This window comes from Kogia breviceps, chromosome 12, assembly GCF_026419965.1.
Source record: "Kogia breviceps isolate mKogBre1 chromosome 12, mKogBre1 haplotype 1, whole genome shotgun sequence".
In the NCBI taxonomy this organism is placed as follows: domain Eukaryota; kingdom Metazoa; phylum Chordata; class Mammalia; order Artiodactyla; family Physeteridae; genus Kogia; species Kogia breviceps.
The window spans coordinates 77,923,009-77,945,148 of record NC_081321.1 but is presented as its reverse complement, the minus strand read 5'-3'; the positions used below and the strand labels follow the sequence as shown (position 1 = coordinate 77,945,148).

Sequence of the window (22,140 nt, the reverse complement as noted above, 5' to 3'; positions counted from 1 at the left end):
TTTTAATGTTTTAAGAATTCAGTAAGTGTACATTTCAAATATATCTTGGAATCCAATTCCATTGCTTCATTTAAAAATAAATTCTAGGACCATCAAAAAAAATTTTAATGGAGGTAGTCCTGCCTTGTTTTGGAGCCTGAGCAACTTCAACCTTAAGGAGATAGCTTTAATGCTTTTTGTAGTTGTTACAGAAACCATTTTTGAAGGGCAAAAATCAACCTTTAGAACCTGAGAATCACAAATAAAACAATCTAACCCTCCAGAGTCACATGAGCCACATGTAAACTGTCACTCGATGGACCCTGTGAGTCTCTTCAGCTACCACAGATGAGGGAATATGTAGAGTTGGCTCTCCAACCCTGCGAATGCAAAGCCGTTCAACATACGGGACGTGGGCATCATGAGGGGGGCCCCTGGAACCATTCCTTACGATGCCAAGGGACAACTGTACATGCCTGTCACACACTGGTGTCATCCGCATCTGTGGTGTTCTCAGTGAAGACCCTCTATGGGAAAAATCATTGCCCACATGGAATAGATTCGAAGCTGTGAGCATTAGAAAACTGAGTTCTCAATAGAAATGTTTCAGTAGGATTTGTCCCTTGAAGAGGTGGTATTTTGGTTACATCATATAAAAGTGATGTAACATTAGTGTACATTATTTTTTATGGGATTTTCGTTTGAAAACTTCTAATTATGACTTGGTAATTCCAGCTTAGTTCCACAACCTTTTTTTTTTTTTTTTTTTTTGCCGTACAGGGGCCTCTCACTGTTGTGGCCTCTCCTGTTGCGGAGCACAGGCTCCGGACGCGCAGGCTCAGCGGCCATGGCTCACGGGCCCAGCCGCTCCGCGGCATGTGGGATCTTCCCAGACCGGGGCACAGACCTGCGTCCCCCGCATCGGCAGGCGGACTCTCAACCACTGCGCCACCAGGGAAGCCCCACAACCTTTTTTAAAGAACTACCTTTTGAGACGTCATTTACTTCCTTGGGAAATTGGATTTAAAAGCCCTCTTTTCAGTAGGGAGTAAAAGTAATTACATAAACTAAATCAAGTTAGTTTGAGTTACAAAAATGCTTACTATCCTGAATATTGAGGCCAGTTATTTTGCTATTATTTTTAAAAATCACAGGTCCTAAGAGGAAACAAAGAAGTATGTTAAGTGAGCTAATGAAATTTTGTAGGTATTTGCTTTGAGGTTGCAGACTCAATTCAACCTCAAAGTGGGTTTAAAAAAAAATATGACAATACAAGGTGGGAAAAAAAACAAACTATACCAAAAAGAGCATATAAAACAAAAAGTATCTCTGGTCTCAGATTCCCAATCCTATTCCCCGGAGGTAATTACCATCCACAATTCCTAAGACATCCTTCTAGAAATTTCTCTAGAAATTCTCTAATTTCTCAAATAGAGTACACTTGTATCACATTTATATAAACCCCACCACTGCCCCTCTTTTAAAGCACAGATGAGTGTGTACTATAGATATATAGCTCTGTATCCTTCTTGCTTAACAATTTAGTTTGGACAGCTTCCCGTAGTAGCCAGTTGAGATCCACCTCTATTTTAGCGTCTGCATTGTTTTCCATTTTAATAGTTTTTTAAGTGGCTCTCCATTAATGGATGTCTAAGCTGATTCCAGAATTGGAAACGTAATGGTGGTGGTAGTGGTGATGGTGGTGATAAAGGCAGACTGTCCTGTTCGAAGAAGCAAAGAATAGGAGAAGGAGACAAAGACATAAACATTTTCATCTTCATTTCTGTTCTTTAAATCTCTCTCAAAAATTTTTTTTTTTACCTGTTTTAATGTGTTTGGAGAACTGTATGGAAGCTGAAGAGAACAAGTTTTTTTTCTGCTCGCCTTTCCTTCCTTGTGATGGTCATAGTGCTGGAAGAGATTGTGATATTTAAGGATATGAGGGAAAGGAATGTGTTCACAGTTTGTTGGCTAAAGAGCTGGGAGATTCCAGTTCTCTTCTCTCCTACTTCTAGTGCAAACAGCACCCTATTGTAACAGGAGTATTTCTTATAACCTGATTAGCAAACCTTTCTTAAGATAATTAATCTCTTTGGCCCGTGGAGGACTTTCATTATACAGAGCTTATCATTGCATTAATATTTCTCTAAAGGTGTTGGTTGCCTATCCAAACACCATTTTCCTTCCCTTTCTGCCTGGCTGGCAGAGCCAGTACAGAAAAGGCTGAAAATGTTAGATACTGGTTCCACAGCCTCCCTTGCAGCTAGCGCATGGACGTATGACTCAGGCCCGGCCAGAGGGACCTAAGGAGAAATCTGCTGAGGAGTTTCTGGAAAATATTTTCCTTCCTAACAAAATATGAAAGAAGAGCAGTATTCTCATATATAGCCAGAAATTGTCTACATGTGATTCTTAAAACTGCAGTAGCTCACTTGCCTACATGAGAGAACTTGCAAATGCCCTGAAGATAGTATAATGAAGAATTGGAAAGAGCTTCGATCTTTGATAACATTTTTAACATTTTTTTAATTTTAATTTATTTATTTTTGGCTGTGTTGGGTCTTCATTGATGCATACGGGCTTTCTCTTGTTGCTGTGCGAGGGCTTTCTCTAGTTGCGATGAGCGGGGGCTACTCTTTGTTGCGTTGCGTGGGCTTCTCATTGTGGTGCCTTCTCTTCTTGTGGAACAAGGGCTTTGGGCGCACGGGCTTCAGTAGTTGTGGCCCACAGGCTCAGTAGTTGTGGCTCTCGGGCTGTAGAGTGTGCAGGCTCAGTAGTTGTGGTGCACAAGCTTAGTTGCTCCGCAGCATGTGGGATTTTCCCGGTCCAGGGCTCCAACCCGTATCCCCTGCATTGGCAGGCAGATTCTCAACAACTGTGCCACCAGGGAAGCCCCCTGATAACATTTTTAAGCCACCAAATTAGCCCTGTCCGCTGATCTTCTTAGTTTGTGACATCGTAAGTGCCCTTATTTATTTATTATTATTTTTTTTGTGTGTTACGTGGGCCTCTCACTGTTGTGGCCTCTCCCATTGCGGAGCACAGGCTCCAGACGCACAGGCTCAGCGGCCATGGCTCACGGTCCCAGCTGCTCCGCGGCATGTGGGATCTTCCCAGACCAGGGCACGAACCCGCGTCCCCTGCATCGGCAGGCAGACTCTCAACCACTGCACCACCAGGGAAGCCCTTGTGCCCTTATTATTGAACGTCTTTTATCCAGTTACTGAAATTATCCTACCTGATGTGGAATTTTATCCATAGGAAATGCTATCAAAGTAGAGAACTCAGTTATAAGACAGTTGAGTGCCTGCTGTGTTCAAGAGGCAATGTGAGGCTGTGGGACTGCAAACAAGGGGGAAAAAGAATAAGGCAACTAATAATATGAGGCAGTAATGAATTTAGTGCAACCAGAGGGACTCAGACAGTAAGAGCAGCGGGCGTTCTGAGTAAGCACTGTTGACTAGATTGGAGGTGATAAGAAACACCTTTGTGTGGAAGAGGTTAAATTGAGTTAGACTCTGAAGGAACCCCAAGGTTTTGGTAAGTAGAGGGTTGGGAATGGTATTCCAGGAAGCCTGAAGTTTTAGAAAGAACATAGACTATGGAATCAGACCTGAGCTTGAGCTTAGGCTCATCACTCACTAGTTTGTGAACTTGTCAAAGTCTTTGATTTCTTTGATACTCATCATGATAGACTAAACATAACTTGTAGGATTGGGGTGGAGATTAGAGACAAAATATGTCAAACATCTGTCATGCTGACAGGCACGTGGCAGGCACCAGGTAGATGGTGGAGGTGGAAGGTGTGGCTGGACTGCATGTTGTGGGGTGTGCATGAACAAAGGTAAGGTGAGTTAGTAGAAGTGATCTGGGCATGTTGTTCTTGATCTGGTCAGAGATTACTGGATCAGGTTATTTGGTCTAGGTAAGAAGGTGTATGTACAAAATCTGGAGAGAGACAGGATTGGGTCAAGACATGGAAGACCTTGACTTTTCAACTAATGGAATTTGGACCTCATCCTATAGACAACTGTGGTGACCATTGACGGGGGCGGGGGGCGCAGCCTGGAGACAGTGAGATGAGTTAAGAGGTGGTTACAGGAGTCCAGATGTGCAGTATAGAAGACCTGAACCAAGCGGGTATCAGATGTTGGAAAAAAGGAAGGGTTAGGTGTTAGAACATCAAAAAAGAAAGAGAACTTAGTGATGTGTGAGGCAAGGGGGAGGAAGGACTTAGCAGTGAGCCTCAAAAACCTGAATGCCTGTCAGTTGTTCAGTGTGAAATTCAGAACTGACTTGGAACACTTTCAGATAATCATATCCTAGGTTGGGGCAAGAACATTTGGCAAGATTTATTGGAATTTTCGATGAAAGATGCTATATTAGTGGTAAATAAATGATAATGCCCAACTCTGCTTGTCATTTAATTCTTGCCTAATTATGTTTGTTACTTTCCCACTGTTTATATATAAAATTTGGTTTCTTTGAAGGATGTGATACTTAATAAAATACACATACCCTTGCCTCTGATTAGATATGATTGGACACTTTGAGTCAGCCCTGTAATATGAAGTATACGTTCAGTGATTGTTGACTGACTGCGTGTTAAGCTAGTGTGGAAAGCAGTTGAGCAGAATTTTCTCTGGCACAGGGATTATGGTCCTTACAGATAGATTTACAGTGGCCTTATTAATAAAACATCAGTCAAATGAACATCTAAAGTAATGAATGACATCACAGGCATCATCAAGTATAGAAATCAAAGGAGTTTCAGTTCATCAAATTCAGGGTAACATCTTCGGCTGAATGAGGTTTCATAGTGTTCTCAGTTGGTGAATCTTGAACAGATGGTTCTCTAACATTTTGGAATGCTGAATAAGGTAGATGGACTGAGTCAAATTAATAAAGTGTACCACACTGGAATATTAGTGTGTAGTTAGCAGCCCTTGGAGTCTTTTTAGTTCATCAGCTTTCCCAATGTAAGGCAAAAGAAAACCCCACCGTTCATCTATCTTAGGGAAGTAGGCACTCTTCCATTTGGGCACAAAGTTCATGTTTTCCAATGGTAATTCTGCACAAGGCAGTTCTGTAATAAGCTCAGAGCAGGTGTCCTGTCTGAGAGTTTTTGCAGTCTCGTTGGGAAGTTAGGGCACTAAGCCAGGTACAGGCCCATGATTTGGTTACAGTTCGCAGTAAAGAGAGAAAAAAAGCATCTGTCATTGAAGCTTTCCCAAACTACTTTCTGTCCTTCACAGGCTTTTTTTTTTTCCCCTTTTACAAATCTAATTTGGATTTTAAAATATTTTTCCTACAGAATTTGAGTCATAATAGATATACAGTGTAGATTAGGTGTACTGTGGTGCTTTTCCTACAGTCAGAAGAATCTTGAGTTGTTTTCTGTAACTGTGGCTTACAATGAGGAGAATATGATTTGCAACATGCATATGTTGAAGGATTTCTTTTTTCAATCTGTAAATAAAAGACAAAAAGAAGTGTATCCTTCAGGGGAGTTGTTTTATAATTCTTGCCTTTTCTTTCATCCTAGGTAAAAATTTTGCCCTTTGTCATCTGTCAGACCCTTCTGATAAAAAGCACCAGGCACTGCGATAATTAGTTTAGCATTTCAGATGAGTAGAGATGGAATAAATCATCAATCATGTATTTCTGAGACAAAATGTCTGATTTTCCATCCTGTGATGGATACTGTTATTTCAGGTGAGAATTCAGCTGTCCTTAACTTCACATGATTTTTTTAATTCTCTGGGCTGATTTTTGAGCCCCCTCTTCTAAGGCCACGTCAAATATCATCTTCTTAGAAGGTGTCTCACTGAAGCCTTACTTATTTCTACTTCTTTGTTTCCTTTAGTCCATATTCCATTTTTCTACAGTTGTATAGTTCTGTATGTCTCCCAGCCCAAGAACTCCTAGGCTGGAGTTTAGCATATTCATCTTTCTGACTCCAGTGCTTTTAGCATACTGCCTGGCTCACAAAAAATGCCCAGAAAAACATTTTTTAAGTGTCAGTTCTGTATCTTAGGGGGCCTGGCTTGGAACCTAAATTATTATGACAGTTCCCTTAACTGTCATAAAAACAGTTTGGTCTAAGTCAGTGAGAAGCCTTAGTTGTACTTTGTGTGCTTTTAGTTAAATTCAGCCTCTTTGAGAAACATTGGCTTTCTAAATAACTATTATGTAACGAACCAGGTCATTTTCAATCTGCATTAACATGGTATTTAGGATTTTGCTGCCTTTTGCAGAATGTAAGACTAAATATTTTTGTGTCTAAATCTGATGTATTTAGTTACACCATAGGTATTAGTACCTTGCTAGTATACCATACAGATTTCTACTCTTTTTCTATACTTTGTACATTTGCTCTTCTATATTCTGGTACTGAAAACAAATATTTATTAGAGAGTATCATGAAAATTTCTGAAACTTGAAATATGTTAAAGAGCTGACAAAGTGCAATATGAATTGACACACCATTGAAACTAAAGTTCTTTTCCTGCTAGAACTGAACAATTCTGTATTTAATCAACATGCATTTATTGAGTACTTATATGTTATAGGTACTGTACAGATAAAATAGTAGTTTCAACAGCTCCTGAATTTTCATTTTCTATGATTTTTTAATTTTATTTACTTAAAAAAACTATTTTGTAGAATAACTTGTAGTAACATGTGTACATCTTAAATGTACAGTTGGATGATTTTTACCTGTGTTGCACCATGTAACTGTCCCCTGTGTCGGTGTTGTCTGCACCCAGCACTCCCTTGTGCCACCTTCTGGCAGATCATTCTCCTTTCCCCTCCTTCCCCACAAGTGTAACCAGTTCTGACCTCCCTATCCTTGGAATCAAAGAGCCTGTCCTTTGGGGTATGTAGTTTCTTTCATTAAGAATGACATTATTGAGATTCACTTATGTTGTGTGTTAGTAAGTTCCTTCTTTTTACTTGCTGCATATATATTTTTAACTGCTTTTTGCTCCATTTTCATTTTGGTGAATAAGATTCATTATACGGAAGTGTAAATATTCAATGTGTGTTAATTGGTATGTGCTGAGGGCTGCCAGCTTTACAGACCTAGTAGCGATAGAACTGTTGAGAAGAAGAGCTGCAAAGGCTTAGAGGTTGCAGAGTTCAGCCACTTCATCTTCTCAGATGAGGGACCTAAGACTGGAGGGTTAACTAGACCCCCAGGTCCCACGTGGATCTAGACCAGGTTTTCTTCCTGCGGTCAAGATGCTACTGTGTCACAATTCAGACTTGGTCATATGGATGATCCCAGTTAACAGGAAAGCAGTCTTGGGAAGCTAGTAATTTAGAAATCAGTAATCAGCAAGACTTAATACTTTGGCCCATAAATGGTAAGAATTTTCAGTTATCTGGAAATTTCTTTCATTCATCTATAATTGAGGTGTTACTGACTCTGTTTGTGGAACTTATTCTTTTATTAGAACCAGTGCTTAAAGGAGAAGGAAGGGGAACGTTTTAACCAATGTGCATGTTTATTACGATGTTTTCAGTTTCAATGCATTGTCTTGAACTTTTGCCATTCCCAGATGTTGTTCTTTTGAAGCCTCAATGAAAACCCCGAAGATTATTTTTAGGATGAGAAGTGTTAGGGTAAATTCTGATTCTGTGATCTCTGTAAGTAAAAAAGTACTCCTTAATCTTATACCTTTCTGCTAAGGTAGTAGTGATTCATAGAAAGTTCCACAGAAAGGCTTTTAAAGAAGAGATTAGTGGACTCATAGCAATGGAAGATTTAATCCCTTACTGTAACATTCTTCAGAATGTTACAGCCTCCTTAAATATAATCAGTAAACATAGAAATAAGTGGCTTATCTTTTTTCTTAATTATAAAGCACTGATTTTCAAACAGAATTGAAACCCATTAGTTGGTTATGAAATAGATTTAATGAATAGCAACTATCATTTTATATTTTTAGATGGAAAAGCAGAAGGAAGAATACAGCAAATACCCATCTGTGTTACCCAGATTCAACAAACGTTTTCACATTTGCTTTGTGTCTGTGTGTATGTATGTTACATATAAACATCAGGGCATATCTTTTCTGATATGTGTCTAAAAATAAAGACTTTTCCTATATAATAAAATTAACATGCCTAACAAGATTATTTGTAATTTCCTAATACGCAGTTGTCTAAAAAATGAGCTAACCAACCGTGTTTTTTTAAAATACTGTTGCATGTATAAAGATAAGTGTTTCATAAAACTTGTGTTTCAGTTATGTATGTGTGTATACATGTGCACATATGTATGTATGTAGTGGTACATATGTATTTCTTACTATGGGTCTCATTCAGAATTAGGAATATACTGCTTTATAGCATAGGAAAGTTGGTTGTAATAAGTATTTGCTACCCAATGATACTGCTAGTTCTGTGCTGAGTGTGGTGTCTAAAAAATGAATACTTCTAGTAATCTAAAAATCCAACAAGGAAGATAAAACAAGTAGGGACCCACTCAACAGTATAAATAAGAGCCAAAATGGATCAGGAAGGATAGGAAGTGACATGGGCCTCAAGGAAGAGATTTTGAAGGAATGGTAGGATTTGGATAAGACAGAGAGGCCTTGGAAGTGTTGTGTCCAAAGGGAATGATGTAACTACTGAAGTTAAAAAAAAAAGGTACAGAAATGTATTGTGTTCTACAGTGCTGGGGTCTGTCTGGTGGAGGTTGGAAGAAAGGAGGAAGACATGGAGAACTGAAATGGGAAAAATCACTCAGATTAAATACCAACAGGAGGAAGAACCCAACTCCTTTATTAAAAAGAAGAATCGTACATCTTGAGCATTTTGTAACATGATGTAAGTGGAAGTTTAGAAGATGAGCGTAATGATTCTCTATGGACTAGATAGATAGAAGTAAAATGTTGAAAGCAATCAAACCCGATTAAACCATTGCCCTTTGTATATGTGAGGTAGGGAGTTGGGGGCCAGATTCATGTAGATGGACCCAGAAATAGCAAGGAAGTGTCAATCTAGAGAGAAATTGCTAGACAAAGAAATAACAGAATTTGGTGGCAGCTTGAATAAGGGATGAAGGAGGGAGAACCTGGTAAAATTAGAGAAAGAAGCCATTGATAGATAAGGTCATGGGATTAACTATAGCCTGATTGAAAAACAATCTCACACTTTATAAAGACAAGCTTCCATGACATAATACTCTCAAGAAATAATTGAGGAGACTTTTTAGAGAAAGTAGCAAGTTACGATCATTAGATAAACTTTTCTAATACAATTTCCTCTTGTTTTGCTTAAAGACTTAGAGATAGGAAATGTTAGACATCTGTCTTTAGGGTCTTAATTTAGAGTTCTGGTTTTACTGAAAATAGCAACATAGAAGACTAATGACACTTATGTAAAAATTAAGGACCAGATATTGAGATTTAAAATTTTAGTCGTTACAGGTACTGTACCTTTTTAAAAGTTAGATTAAATCACTCGAATACTAGGTCGTCTGCTTTTGGGTTGGTGGGCATTTTTAAGAAGTATTAGCTTTATTGTTCAGGTTCATCGAAACTTGATCCTTAAGGCACTTCCTGGCGTGAGTTTGAGATTCTGCTCCTCTTTTCTTCTCCCTCTCTGCGGCAAGATGCAGATGCACACACAAGCAGATTCCATGGGGTGGCAGTGCTCAGCTTCTACTGGAAGAGCTTAATCATGACAACAGCAGCACCATTGTTCTTGGCTCTGGACTTTTCTGAAGTTCCCACCTATCGGGGGTATGTTGTATTTCATAAACGATAGCTTACACTTACAGCACTTATTCTGTACATGGCCCTGTTCCAAGCACTTCATAAATATTAATTCATTTCATCCTCACAGTCACCCTGTGAAGTCGACACCTGCCCCCACTTCACAGATGAGGAAACTGAGTCATAGAGTAAGTAACTACTTGCCCAAGGTGATACAGTTAACATGGCAGAGCTGGGATTGGAACCTGCATAGTCTGGCTCTGAATCTGTGCTTTTAAAACCACTAACTTAGGCTACCACTGTGCCACAGTTAAGCTCTGTTTTTAGGACAACGGCTTTGGAATCAGGGCTTTTCCTGTGAATCCGAGCTGGCTAGTTGCTGCAAGTATTGTGAGTGGCCCTAGAAGGCTGTTGCCTCTGTTTGGAAATACAGTCAACCCAAATACAGACTTGGATTCTAAGAAGGGTCATGGTATAGTGTTTATCTTAAAAATCACAGTCCACAATTCAATTCATTTCTTGCAGTTTCCTTCCTCCCAGATTACAAAACAATAAGTTCCTAGAGGACTATTGTCTTTCTAAAACATGACTCTTTGGTGCTTGTGAACTGCTGTAGCTGTGGGAGAAGGAAGCCTCCTCTTCTCTGCATCTTGGTAGCAGAGCCTCTAATGATTACAGTATCCACTGGAGCTTTAGCCAGAAGAGGGAGTTGATGTGTAAGCTGGCATGTTCCCCTGGCATTGAGAATCATTTTTTAAATGGTTAAAACAGAAGCAACCCACATTTTTTTTTTTCCAACCTACATTTTTTTTATTACGCAAGATATCTTGGGATTTAAGCTAGTGTTTCGTTTTACTTATTAAATGTCAAATGTGGAATATCTCCAGTAATTGCCTTGTAGCACCAAGAACTGTCCAAAGCCGTCGGTTAGTACTCTCCCTTCTGGTTTCTCTACCATGCATACTTTTTACTTTGTAATATTTAACGGTAGCACAGTGATTTAAGTAAAGGAAATTTTAGGCGTTGTAAGGGTTATGGAAAACATGTTTATGTCTAGGAAAGGGTCTGGTATATGCAGTAGGCTCTCAGTAGAGGTTGGAAATATTATGAAAGCCCAGCCCTTGGAGCCAGGTGGAATCACAGCTCTTCTACATGCTAGCTTTATCACCTCAGATAAGTCCCTTACTTTTTCCATCTGGAAATGAGAATAATTGTTATAATCTCAGATTCTTAAAAGGAAAAATAAAATAATGTATGTGAAGCATTTAGAAAAGTATACGATACTTAATAAGTCCTTAGTAACTAGTAGCTTCTCTTTTTAAAATAAATTTGAACTATCTTGCCAAGATCCTGTCCTCTTTTGGACCATTCTTCTTGAGGCCTGCTTTTGGCCTTAAAGTCATTGCCTTCTTAGACTTTAGAGGATAAAAGGGCTCCTTTATTTTTGTGTTCCTGTTCTATTGAACTGTGATTTCCTAAGGCACAAGGGGCTATAATCGTCCCTTGGTATCCCTGGGGCATTGGTTCCAGGACCCGCCTTGAATACCAAAATCCTTGGATGCTCAAGTCCCGTAGTAGGCCCCAGCTTCCGCAGATTCCGCCACAGATTTTGTGTAGTGCCGTAGTATTGATTGAAAAAAAAATCGTGTAAGTGGACCTGTGCAATTCAAACCCATTTTGTTCAAGAATCATCTGTACCCTTGACAATCTTGCTGGTGTATTGGATAAATTATTATTTTATTGATTGATTGATTGATTGAATGCAGGCCTGTCACTGCTGTGGCCTCTCCCGTTGCGGAGCACAGGCTCCGGATGCACAGGCTCAGCGGCCATGGCTCACAGGCCCAGCCGCTCCACGGCATGTGGGATCTTCCCGGACCGGGGCACGAACCCACGTCCCCTGCATCGGCAGGCGGACTCCCAACCACTGCGCCACCAGGGAAGCCCTGGTTAAATTATTTTTTAAAGTTTTTCATTTAATGCAATACAAGACTGCTTCCTTATATGCTACCACAAATAATGGATTGAGTTCAAACATGGATGTGTTAGAAGGAGCAGGCACCTAGTTCTCTGCAACAGTTAGGATGGTAACCGCAGCAGAAATGTCACTTAGGAAGGGAGTACACCTGCATGTTCTATACATTGTGGGTCTTAGTATCTGTCGTTTGATAACTGGTTGCCTGTATTCTGCTTGGAGCAGCTAAGAGCCGTGAGATACATTAGTCTCCTGAATATTTGATCTCTTGCATGAATCAAAGCCATTAATTAACAGTCCAAAAAGTCCAGTCTGTCTTGAAAGCAGTCCAGCACCACCTCAGCTGTAGGTTCTTCTTGATCTCGTTGCGAGCAGCTGAGAGGATGTTAAACATGTGGGACAACTGGCTGCCCCAGTTGGCTCTGTCAACCATTGATTCACGGACCAGATAACAAGGTCCTATTGAGGAAGGAATGCGGGGCAGGACACCGGTGGCTTAGGAGACATTTCCTTCCCTCCAGGCTTCAAGACAGTGGGGGAAAAAATGTTACACAAATGCTTACCAGACCTAGAGAAGAAGTACCGTGAAAGGGGAACATGCAGATTTGGGGGAGAGTATAAAGGAAGCTGGGCATGGGAATGGGGGAGGCTTTGTGGAAGAGACAGTGTTTGGGTTGGTCCTTGGAAGGTACCTGGGGATGGAGGTATGGAAGGCCAGGGTGAGGCACTAGCAGACACTTAACAGGGAGATTTAGGAGAGTGTGTGAAGCATTCAGGGGTTTATTGGACTCATGGAATGCAGTGAAGGTTAAAAGCTTTAGAGCTTGGTACACATCTTGGTTCTGTGTCTTATTAGCTGTGACCATGACTTACTTGATGGCTCCTCACTTCCAAATCTATAAAGCAAAGCTAACGGCACCTACTTCATGGAGCTGCGGGGATTAAAGGAGAGCGTGTATCAGGCTGCATCCTTACTCTGGAGCTGGTGCGTAGATGTGCTCACAGTTGCATTACGGATGAGTCTGCTGGTAAAGGGTAAGACAGGACCCTGATCAAGAGCATTTTAAATTCTTCGCTAAGGATTTCACACTTTAGGGAACTTAAAAGATTTTTGAGAAGGAACAGGACATGGTCTGTTTTATCTTTTAAAAAGATGATTTTTGTGCTCGCTTCGGCAGCACATATACTAAAATTGGAACTATACAGAGAAGATTAGCATGGCCCCTGCGCAAGGATGACACACAAATTCATGAAGCGTTCCGTATTTTTTTTTTTTTTTTTTTTTTTGCAGTACGTGGGCCTCTCACTGTTGTGGCCTCTCCCGTTGCGGAGCACGGGCTCTGGACGTGCAGGCTCAGCGGCCACGGCTCACGGGCCCAGCCGCTCCACGGCATGTGGGATCTTCCCGAACCGGGGCACGAACCCGTGTCCCCTGCATCAGCAGGCGGATTCTCAACCACTGCGCCACCAGGGAAGCCCGCGTTCCGTATTTTTAAAAAATAAAAAATAAAAAGATAATTTTATTCAGTCCAAAGAAGTCAGAGTTATTATATTGATTGTCTCATTTAAAGGTCCAGCATGGCTTCAAAGTAAGGTTGTTTTTCCATACTAATAAATATCAAAATGTTGATTGAATGCATTTTTCATGGACATTAAAGTTTTTTTCTTTAAATGTAATGCTGTTTATAATTTTGGTAGAACTAAAAGCAGCTTTTTATTTCCAATTGCTATTTGTTGATAATGCTGCTGGCTTACATTAGAAAAAATAAAATTGCTCAAGGGAAATAACTTCAGTATTGCAAAAGGGAAAGAAATTAATATAGATCAGTTTTCCTTTGCTCCCTCAAAACTTAACTATGTTATTTCTAAGCCCTGTGTGATGTCTAGCAGTGTTCTGATCCATTTAAAACAGAATTCTATGCTACAGATCATCCGTACATATGCCCCTACCCTAGTATTTGTTATAGTACCAAAACCAAATTAAACCCCTGGCCTGCAGGGAATAGTTCAATTATGAGGCTTAGGTTTGCTTAGGGAATGTGCTTTAGGGCCTGAGTACCAAATGCTGTTTTCTGGCTCAGTCTTAATATAGCATCTTTTCAAAGGACATGGACCAAGTTGTGACCCTACTTTCTGTGGGTGCCCGGGGAAAGGAGGATGGAAGGAGCTGTGCCAACTTATAAGCTCAGTGTGCTTGACCACATTCCCCCAATTACATTTGGGGGTGAGTCTAGTTTCATCTCCAGGCAGCATGACATACCTAGCGTCTTTAGATTAAAGTTCACCTGCCTCTTTCCGATGAGAATCAGGTTATGATAGGCACATGGAAAATATAGGTAGAGTTGCAGTAATACCCAAAAGTTCTAAAAAAGGACGGAAAAGCAAATAGGCTCATCGCCAAGTCTAACAGTTACTCTCAGTTTGGTTCTGAACTTCCTAGTATCCACAGCAAAAAGGGAAACATGATTCTTGCTATCTGATAGACACCCCTATCATATTTACTATTATATCCACTTTATGTATTGATCCAAGAAGCTATACTTTAGTAGACAAATTGCCTTCCCTTTTAGGTAGGGCACCTATAATGAACAGAGCGTAGGTTGAAATGAAAAGTTACTCGGGTATGTATTCAGGCTGCTGCTTTTAAAAGCAGGCATTAGGCCAAGTGAGATCTCCAAGGATTCTTCCACCTCTGAAAGTAACTTCTGTCGCAGGGGACTGCTACTCATACGAAGGTATCCATCATTGTGTATCTAAGAGGGCGATATGTGTCCTTCAAACACCTTGTTCAGATTGGAGATGCCGAAAGACAGCAGGACAGGGCTGGATCTGTAGTTATCGCTCAGAAGCTTAGCTTAAGCACATGTCCCTGCCAAGAACACTCACCCTCCATGTTTCGGGGGTAGGGGAGGCGGTGAATAAATGCTATAGGAAAAGGAGAAGGTTAGGCCTCGGCCCTGGGGGGAGGCAGGCCATCTGCCCGCAGGCTTCCTTTCCGGCCATTCTGCTCTGCCCACTGGATCAGGGCCTTGGGAACCATTTTTCCCCCCTTAGAGCTGCCTCTGCTCCCTCAGTTCCTGGGGGTGCTTCTCCCTTAGCCCTCAAAGCAAGTGCTCAGGTCCCTTTCCCGAGAAGGTTTTGCTGACAGGTGCCGCTAGGAACGGTTGGGGAATAGCCGCGGTGGGGACGGATCCTAGAACCCCTCCGAAGTTGTTAGGTTAGTGCCCAGGGGTTCTCACTCACCCCTTCCCTTGGTTTATTCTGAGTATAGGAGCTAAAAGCCTCAATGACGCTTATTCGAGTTTAGTCCTAAGTTTGGGGCTTCCTATTGCCCCTTCTTTAGAACTCACGGTCCCGCGTCTCCCTGCAAGGAGGAACTGTGACCCCTTCCATCACGAAGGCGGAGTTCTTGGTAGAGGTGAGGGGCCGGCGTTAGGGGCTCACTTCCCGTCCCTAAACTTGCCTGTTTTCCAGGTACAGGGGGTTCCCAGAGAGTCCTTCCTCTTCTCAGCAGCACCCTTTTCTCATGTCTCCCCACAGCCTCCACCGCTTCCTCCCTCGGGGATGTGGCTGTCCTTTAGCTGCAGGTGGTCCTCGGTGTAGATTGGTTTTCATTACCATACCCTTCCCCTCTGCTCTTCAAGGCACAATCCTTTTGAATCTGGCCTCCCCCCTCCCTTAGTTTAATTCTTGTATAGATTATAAAGTACACAGTAAATCTTTACCAGGTGAGGGATTAGTTTGCATTAATTGGAAGCTCTTTTGAAGAAATAGGTATTTTTCCTAGTGTATGTAACTCAAAGTAGGTTACCTACCACTGTTGCCTGGTAGAGGCTAAATGAGAAGATAATTATTTCTAATTACAGTATCAAGTGTTTGTAAGTGCTTGAAGATATTTGAAGAATTTGTTTTTGAGAACCCTGAACGCTTTGCCTAATCTCCCTTACGCTGTTAATTAGCAGTATCTGTGGATAAAGGATTGGGCTTTCAAAAGTGTGTGTATTCCAGCCCCGGTTCCAAATGATCCTTGATTCCAGGTTTACTTTACCTGCAGTCAAGAAAGAGAACTTTTGACGCTACAGATTTTCTTTTTTCAGTGATACCAAGAGGAAGAGGTGGGGAGAAATAAAACCTTTATGGTAAAACTAGTGACTCAATTCCTGTTCCGTACACCGTGAACAGAATGTGCCATTGTCAGAATCGAACTACGAAAGGAAGTGTTCTTTGTCCAAACAAATTAGAACAAACATTATACTAAGACACTTTACTAATAACATACCCTTTGGGATACCACATGAGTGTCTTTCAGATTTTTCATTTTGAGCATGTAGTGTGGAGAAGTAGCTTTCTTCTCAAATATAGGTCTTGAATATTCTGTATAGGTATCCACATGAATGGAGTGATTACGTCTTGATAAGGATGCTTATTGAGCCTTCAGAGTTATTTTTCCAGTACAGATTGGCTCAATTAGCAAGAAAACCAAATGTTTGATGCTAGGGTCCCGTGAATGGGTTTGCTTCCCTGAGTTCCATATTCACTGAGCAGCTAGACATTTTGCAAGTGTGTATCAGGTGACCACAGTGTAGCAAGAGGGAAGATGGCTTGGTAGCATCATGTATATTACCAGTAAAAAGTGATATAGGGACTTCCTTGGTGGCACAATGGTTAAGAATCCACCTGCCAGTGCAGGGGACACGAGTTTGAGCCCTGGTCCGGGAAGATCCCACATGCCGCGAAGCAACTAAGCCCATGCACCACAGCTACTGAGCCAGCACGCCTAGAGCCCGTGCTCCGCAACAGGAAAAGCCACCGCAGTAAGAAGCCTGTGCACTGCAACAAAGAGTAGCCCCCCGCTCGCCGCCATTAGAGAGAGCCCACGCTCAGCAACGACCCAACACAGCCAAAAATAATAAATACATTAAAAAAAGAAAAAGAAAGTTATATAAAGCTCACATTCTTCTGATAGAACATACCAAGTTCCCCCCTTCAGGGCCATGCTGAGCAGTGCCTTGTTTTCTCAGCTCTGTTACCCAGCCTAGGGAAGGGTGTCTTCCCTTCTCTCCAGGCAAATCCATGGCTTATCTGCTGAGCGCCTGTTCCTGTATATGTCTAGATACCAACTCTTCACTTGTGAGGCCCCAGCGTCTTCTTTATAGGCCCCTTATCTTACTTGCTTTTCTGGTTTTTACCATTTTTCTCCTTCTCCTTCTTCTCTTTGTGATTGTCAATGCGTGGGCATAATTCTGATAAAAGCAATAGCTTTTTTATCCTCATAAAATTATTTTGCCTCCATCACTGTTTGCCTTTTAGAGCATGGATGAAGAGGAATGGTCTTTACAGGCCGTGCCAAACCCGAGAGGGGTGTGGCTCCCGGTGGGAACACCAGGGCCATGGTAGGAAGTCGTGTGGATGAAGATTTCAAGCTCAGCGTGAGGGTTGGGTCTGGACCGAACCCGGAGTGCCCACAGAAGTCCCGATGACCATGTGAGGGACAGTGCAGAATGGGTTCTCACGCGGTTGGTGGCTTGTACAGATCTCACAGAGTCTTGCATATTTCATATAAACTGAGTGGAGCCCCAGCTAAGGCTGTTTGTTTATTTATTTATTTATTTATTTATTTATTTATTTATTTATTTATTTTTTGCTGTACGCGGGCCTCTCACTGTTGTGGCCTCTCCCGTTGCGGAGCACAGGCTCCAGACGCGCAGGCTCAGCGGCCATGGCTCACGGGCCAAGCCGCTCTGCGGCATGTGGGATCTTCCCGGACCGGGGCACGAACCCATGTCCCCTGCATCGGCAGGCGGATTCTCAACCACTGCGCCACCAGGGAAGCCCAAGCTGTATATTTTTTGTGGATTTCAAGAAACATACATATTCTCTATGAGCCTTGCTTTTCTCATAAAATAGGGCTGTTGTGAAGAGTATGTGAATACATAAAAAAATATTTAGCATAATGCCTGACTCATAATAAAAGTACTCGGTCAGTATTGTCAGGGAAGCGTGCTCTGGAGACAGACGGCCTGGATTTCTAGGCAATTTACTTAGCTTCTCTGCATCTAGTTTTCTCATTTGTAAAATGGTAATAATAGTAGAACCTGTCTCAGATTTTTTAGCCAATAGGATATAGCACGTGTCACTAACAGAATATTTTTCCTCCCGGGCATGTGGTAGGATTGAAGTTAGGTAGGGCCAGTGCAATGAGTTCAGGAAGCCCAGGAGTCCCTTCTGGGGAAATCTTTAGGAACCAGTGGACGATTCACCAAGTTCCCTGCCCCTGCCATGGCCACCAGCAGCATTCCTGATGGTAGGGGCTCCATCACAGCCTGGGTCCGTCAGCCTACTAGCAGCAGGCTTGTTAGCATGGGCGAGAGACAAGCCTTTCCCTTTTTTTAAGCCCCTGGGATTTTGACGTCGATTGTTACCCCAGCAAAGCCTAGCACATTCTTACTGGCACACCAGAGGAACAGCCTTGATGCTACACCTAAAGTTAGATTTCAGCTGAAATGAGTAAGAGTACAGAATGTCAGCTGTGTTGGCTCGGACACTTAGGCCACAAAAACCTGCAAAAGCCTTTGGATCCTGAACCTGTAGCTCCTTTGTGGGCCTGTCTGTAACACCGCTCTTGTGTGTGCTCTGAAATACCTGTTGCCTGGGCAGTTGACCGCCGGTTTGAAGGACCTGACCCTTTCCTTATATGACCAAGCTCAAGCAGCTTTTCTTTAGGCAAAAGTTTATCATATCTGGTCTTGGGACTAAGCAGGTGGTGGTTATCTGGCCTCGGGACCAAGCAGCTGGTTGCTATCTGTCTCCTGGTTCTGATCTCTCGGCCCCTGCACCTTCTGGCCACTCTGTGACCCCAGAGACCCAGGCTCTCGTGCCTCAGTCCACGCCCTCCCAGTGTCCACAGGAACCTGCATTCCCCTTTCCAGTTCTCTTGGTTTAGGTGGTGTGCCTCTGCTTGGCTACGCTGCCCTTTTTGTTCATGTCTCTCTGGCGCTTTAGGGGGCGCACATGAAATGTCATGGGGGACAGCCCTCTCTTGAAGCTCGAACCATGTGTTTGAGCAGCACTGGTAATGACCGAGATGTGCCTGGCATCCCAGTGAGGAAGGTGAGCTCCCGGAGGTAATGGTGCTGGGGGGCTTGGGTTGGAGCAGAGACGATTCAGTGCCAGGTTTTGACATCTGTCCAGGGCTTAAAGCTTTTCCGTGCCTTTGTTCCAGAACGCTGAGATGACAGTGGAAATGTTTCTGCTGCCAGAAGGAAAACATCATTAGGAATGGCTTTTCACTAGAATGCTGCTGGTCTGCTTTTCACGTAAGGTAATAATAGACAAGTAATTCGGAGAGAACTAACTGAAGGAGGTTAGCAGTCATTTTTTTTTTTTTTTTTTTTTTTTGCGGTATGCGGGCCTCTCACTGCTGTGGCCTCTCCCATTGCGGAGCACAGGCTCGGGACGCGCAGGCCCAGCGGCCATGGCTCACGGGCCTAGCCGCTCCGTGGCATGTGGGATCTTCCCGGACCAGGGCACGAACCCGCGTCTCCTGCATCGGCAGGCGGACTCCCAACCACTGCGCCACCAGGGAAGCCCAACAGTCATTTTTAAAGACAGCATCTTTTCTGCCAAAATGGTAATTCAACTTCCTTTTTTGTTTTATTTTATTATTTTTAAAATCTTGTGGCCGTGCTGTAAACCATCTTACTTCCCCGACCAGGGATGGAACCTGCTCCCGCTGTAGTGGAAGTGAGGAGTCTTAACCACTGGACCGCCAGGGAAGTCCAGCTTCCTTATTTTTTAAAAATTGGAAAATACAACAGCATAATAAAAAGAATGATTCCTTGCAATCCCACAGTGCAAAGATAGCCATTGTTAACAATTTGGAGCTTGCTTTTCTGTTAGTTTTTTCATACAGGTACATTTTTTAAATGAAATCGGATGGATAAACAAGAGGAAACCTTTACTGAAACCATTTTCTGTGCCTGGAAGTCTTTAAGTACTTCATGCACATTATCTCATTTATTCCTCACGACTCTTCAAAGAATCATCATCTCCGTTTTACAGAAGAAACGGAAGCACAGAGAGGCTAAGTCATTTTTCCAAGGTCACACAGCTCATAAGACTGGTGCCAAGATGGAAACCAAAGCAGTCTGTCTCCTGAGCCCAGGGTTTTGACTATCCTGTGGCACTGTCTCACAGTCAAGATAGCTTGGAGTACACTTCATGGCATTTTGCAGTGTTAGCTCTGAGTTGTCTGGTTCTATCTCCTCGTTCTATAGATTAGGAAATGAAAGACCACACAGGTGATTAGATATACCTGAGGACGTATAGCTGGTAAATGTCAGTGCCAAAACTGGAGCACATGTCCCACGACCCACATGCTGATTGACTCTGGGCGATCTGTGGACCTTTGTCCTCCTCCCTGGGCCCCAGCCCTGAAGTAGCTGCATTGTACTGGTGACCTCTGTGCCGAGTCCAGATGAATTGGAGGACGGAGGACTCCCACAGCTTTCTTCCAGCATGAACCTGAAATCCCAGTTTGAGTTCAGGGAAATGTATGGGCATCTAGTGATACGTGTTAGTTGGCTCTTGATTACCCTGCAGAGCTAGGGCTGCAAAAGGCTGAAGCGTGCAGCCCAGCAATAGTTCCAGCTTTCCACCCTCATCAGACATTTCTAACTGAGCTTTGCCAACCAGCAGTAAGATTGATTGATTGAGCTTTAAATGCTGTTGCTTTCCTCCACCTGGACTCTCGGGGACATGCCAGGCATTGTTGTAGCTTGAAAGTAAGCCAGAAGTCAGCCAGCCATCCGTGCGTAAACATTCCTGCGTACACGGCTGGCCCGGCCCAGCGTCTGTGAGAGAACCGGGCCCTTGCCCTGAGATGCTGGGGCTGGGTGGCCAGCTGCCATGGGCTTGAGAATTAAAGGTTAAGAGGAACAGGTGATGCGGTGATGCCTTCTTGCTGTGTTTGGTAAGGTAAGATTTAAAAGCCTCTGTATCTTCAGAGGTTTGGTGGACTTCTTAATAGGGGCTATCAAGCAGGTGTTTCTCTGTTTGTTTGGTTTTTTTTTAAACAACCTAATCTGATCTTATCAGAGCTCCAGGAGGGCAGGAGCCCTCCTTATGACTCACGATATGGAGCAAAAAAAAGACAAGAGGAGTACATGATACATTAATCAAAACTAACGTATTCTGTTAGAAGTCAGGTTCGTGGTTACCTCTGGAGATGGGGGTGATGTTGTTATGACTGAAGGGGGCACAAGGGGAGCTTCTGTTCTTTTTTTTTTTTTTAAACTGGGTCCTGGTTACATTCGTTTCACAGTTTGTGAAGATTTGAGTTTTATTCTTTTTAGATGTGCTCTTTTCTGCATGTAAATGAAACTTCAGTTAAAGTTTAAGTCTTTATTTTTATTTGTGTATCATGTTGCTCGTTGATACTCAAAAAAAATCTGTTTAGTTGAATTGGGTTGAAGTGGTGTAGAACTTACTACCTAGGTATTAAGAAAACATCTTTACCTGGAATTGTCGGGTCTATCTGGACTGAACTGCTATGGTCATTTTTTTTGTTCTCTTCAAATGTATCTTAAATGATTTCAGTGTAGATGCTCCTGGAATAAAGAATGATGTCACTTTAGTTCAGCAAACATTTAATTGACAGCCTCCTGTGAATAAGGGACAATGCTAGCTCTACTAGCTGGGTGCAGGTGTGACACCATTTCTCCCCTGAAGGAGCAGATGAGAGATAAAAGGAGGGATAAAATACCACAAGAGCATCATGGGGGAATCACAGAAAGGACAGGCAGCTTTCTGGTGGGACTAGGAAAAGTTTCATGGAAAAAGTAGCATTTGAAATGGATTGTAAACAGTATGTTGGATTTTGGGACCTTCCAATGCAGGGGACGTGGGTTCGATCCCCGGTCGGGGAACTAAGATCCCACATGCCTTGGGGCAGCTAAGCCTGCATGCCACAACTAGAGAGAAGCCCACGTGCCACAACTAAGAGCTGATGCAGCCATAAATAAAATAGATAGATAGATAGTATGTTGGAGTTTGATAAACAGAAGTGGCTGGCTCGCTGGCATTGTGAATATCGTGCATGTGAACTTTAGGTTGCGTGGCTCACTTAGGATGTCTGGCATCCATCAGGTGCAAGGTGAGGCCTGAAAGGTAAGCTGTGGACTTAACAGTGACCAGGTTGTATTGCATAATCCGGGAGGCACTAGGGAGCCAAAGAGATTTTCTGAGAAGTAGAGTAGCACAGTCAGATTGGATATCTTCACTGAAATCGAATTTCCAGCCTCGTGATTGTACCGTTACCGTTAATTACCCTGTCTGCTCCAAACAAACATTTCCTGGGCTTAGTGCATCCTTTGTTACTGTAATTTGAGCCCATTCCTGTTTGGGTCCGCTGGTGAGCCCTAGCTACTTGGCTTCCATGAACTTCCTGAGGTCATCTCT

The 22,140-nt window shown here is 42.6% G+C and overlaps 1 protein-coding gene and 1 non-coding gene across 17 annotated transcripts in view; both read left to right on the top strand.

Annotated features, from left to right (window-relative positions):
• Positions 1–22,140, top strand: part of TMCC3 (transmembrane and coiled-coil domain family 3) — a 110,007-nt gene that overhangs the window by 34,587 nt on the left and 53,280 nt on the right. For 3 of the 16 annotated variants that reach the window (XM_067009874.1, XM_067009877.1, XM_067009886.1), the window contains 2 exons: positions 9,611–9,734; positions 9,838–9,895. The exons of 6 other annotated variants lie outside the window; for them this stretch is intronic. In XM_067009874.1, the coding sequence (XP_066865975.1) occupies positions 9,673–9,734; positions 9,838–9,895 (120 nt within the window). In that variant the 5' untranslated portion in view covers positions 9,611–9,672. Of the gene's footprint in view, positions 1–8,663; positions 8,818–9,604; positions 9,735–9,837; positions 9,896–20,284; positions 20,659–22,140 lie in introns of those variants that run through there. 7 more of the 16 variants (XM_067009876.1, XM_067009875.1, XM_067009881.1 and 4 more) reach the window with 7 other exon arrangements.
• Positions 12,845–12,951, top strand: LOC131767520 (U6 spliceosomal RNA). The gene has a single exon (XR_009338729.1). It is a non-coding gene; the product is annotated as a U6 spliceosomal RNA (small nuclear RNA).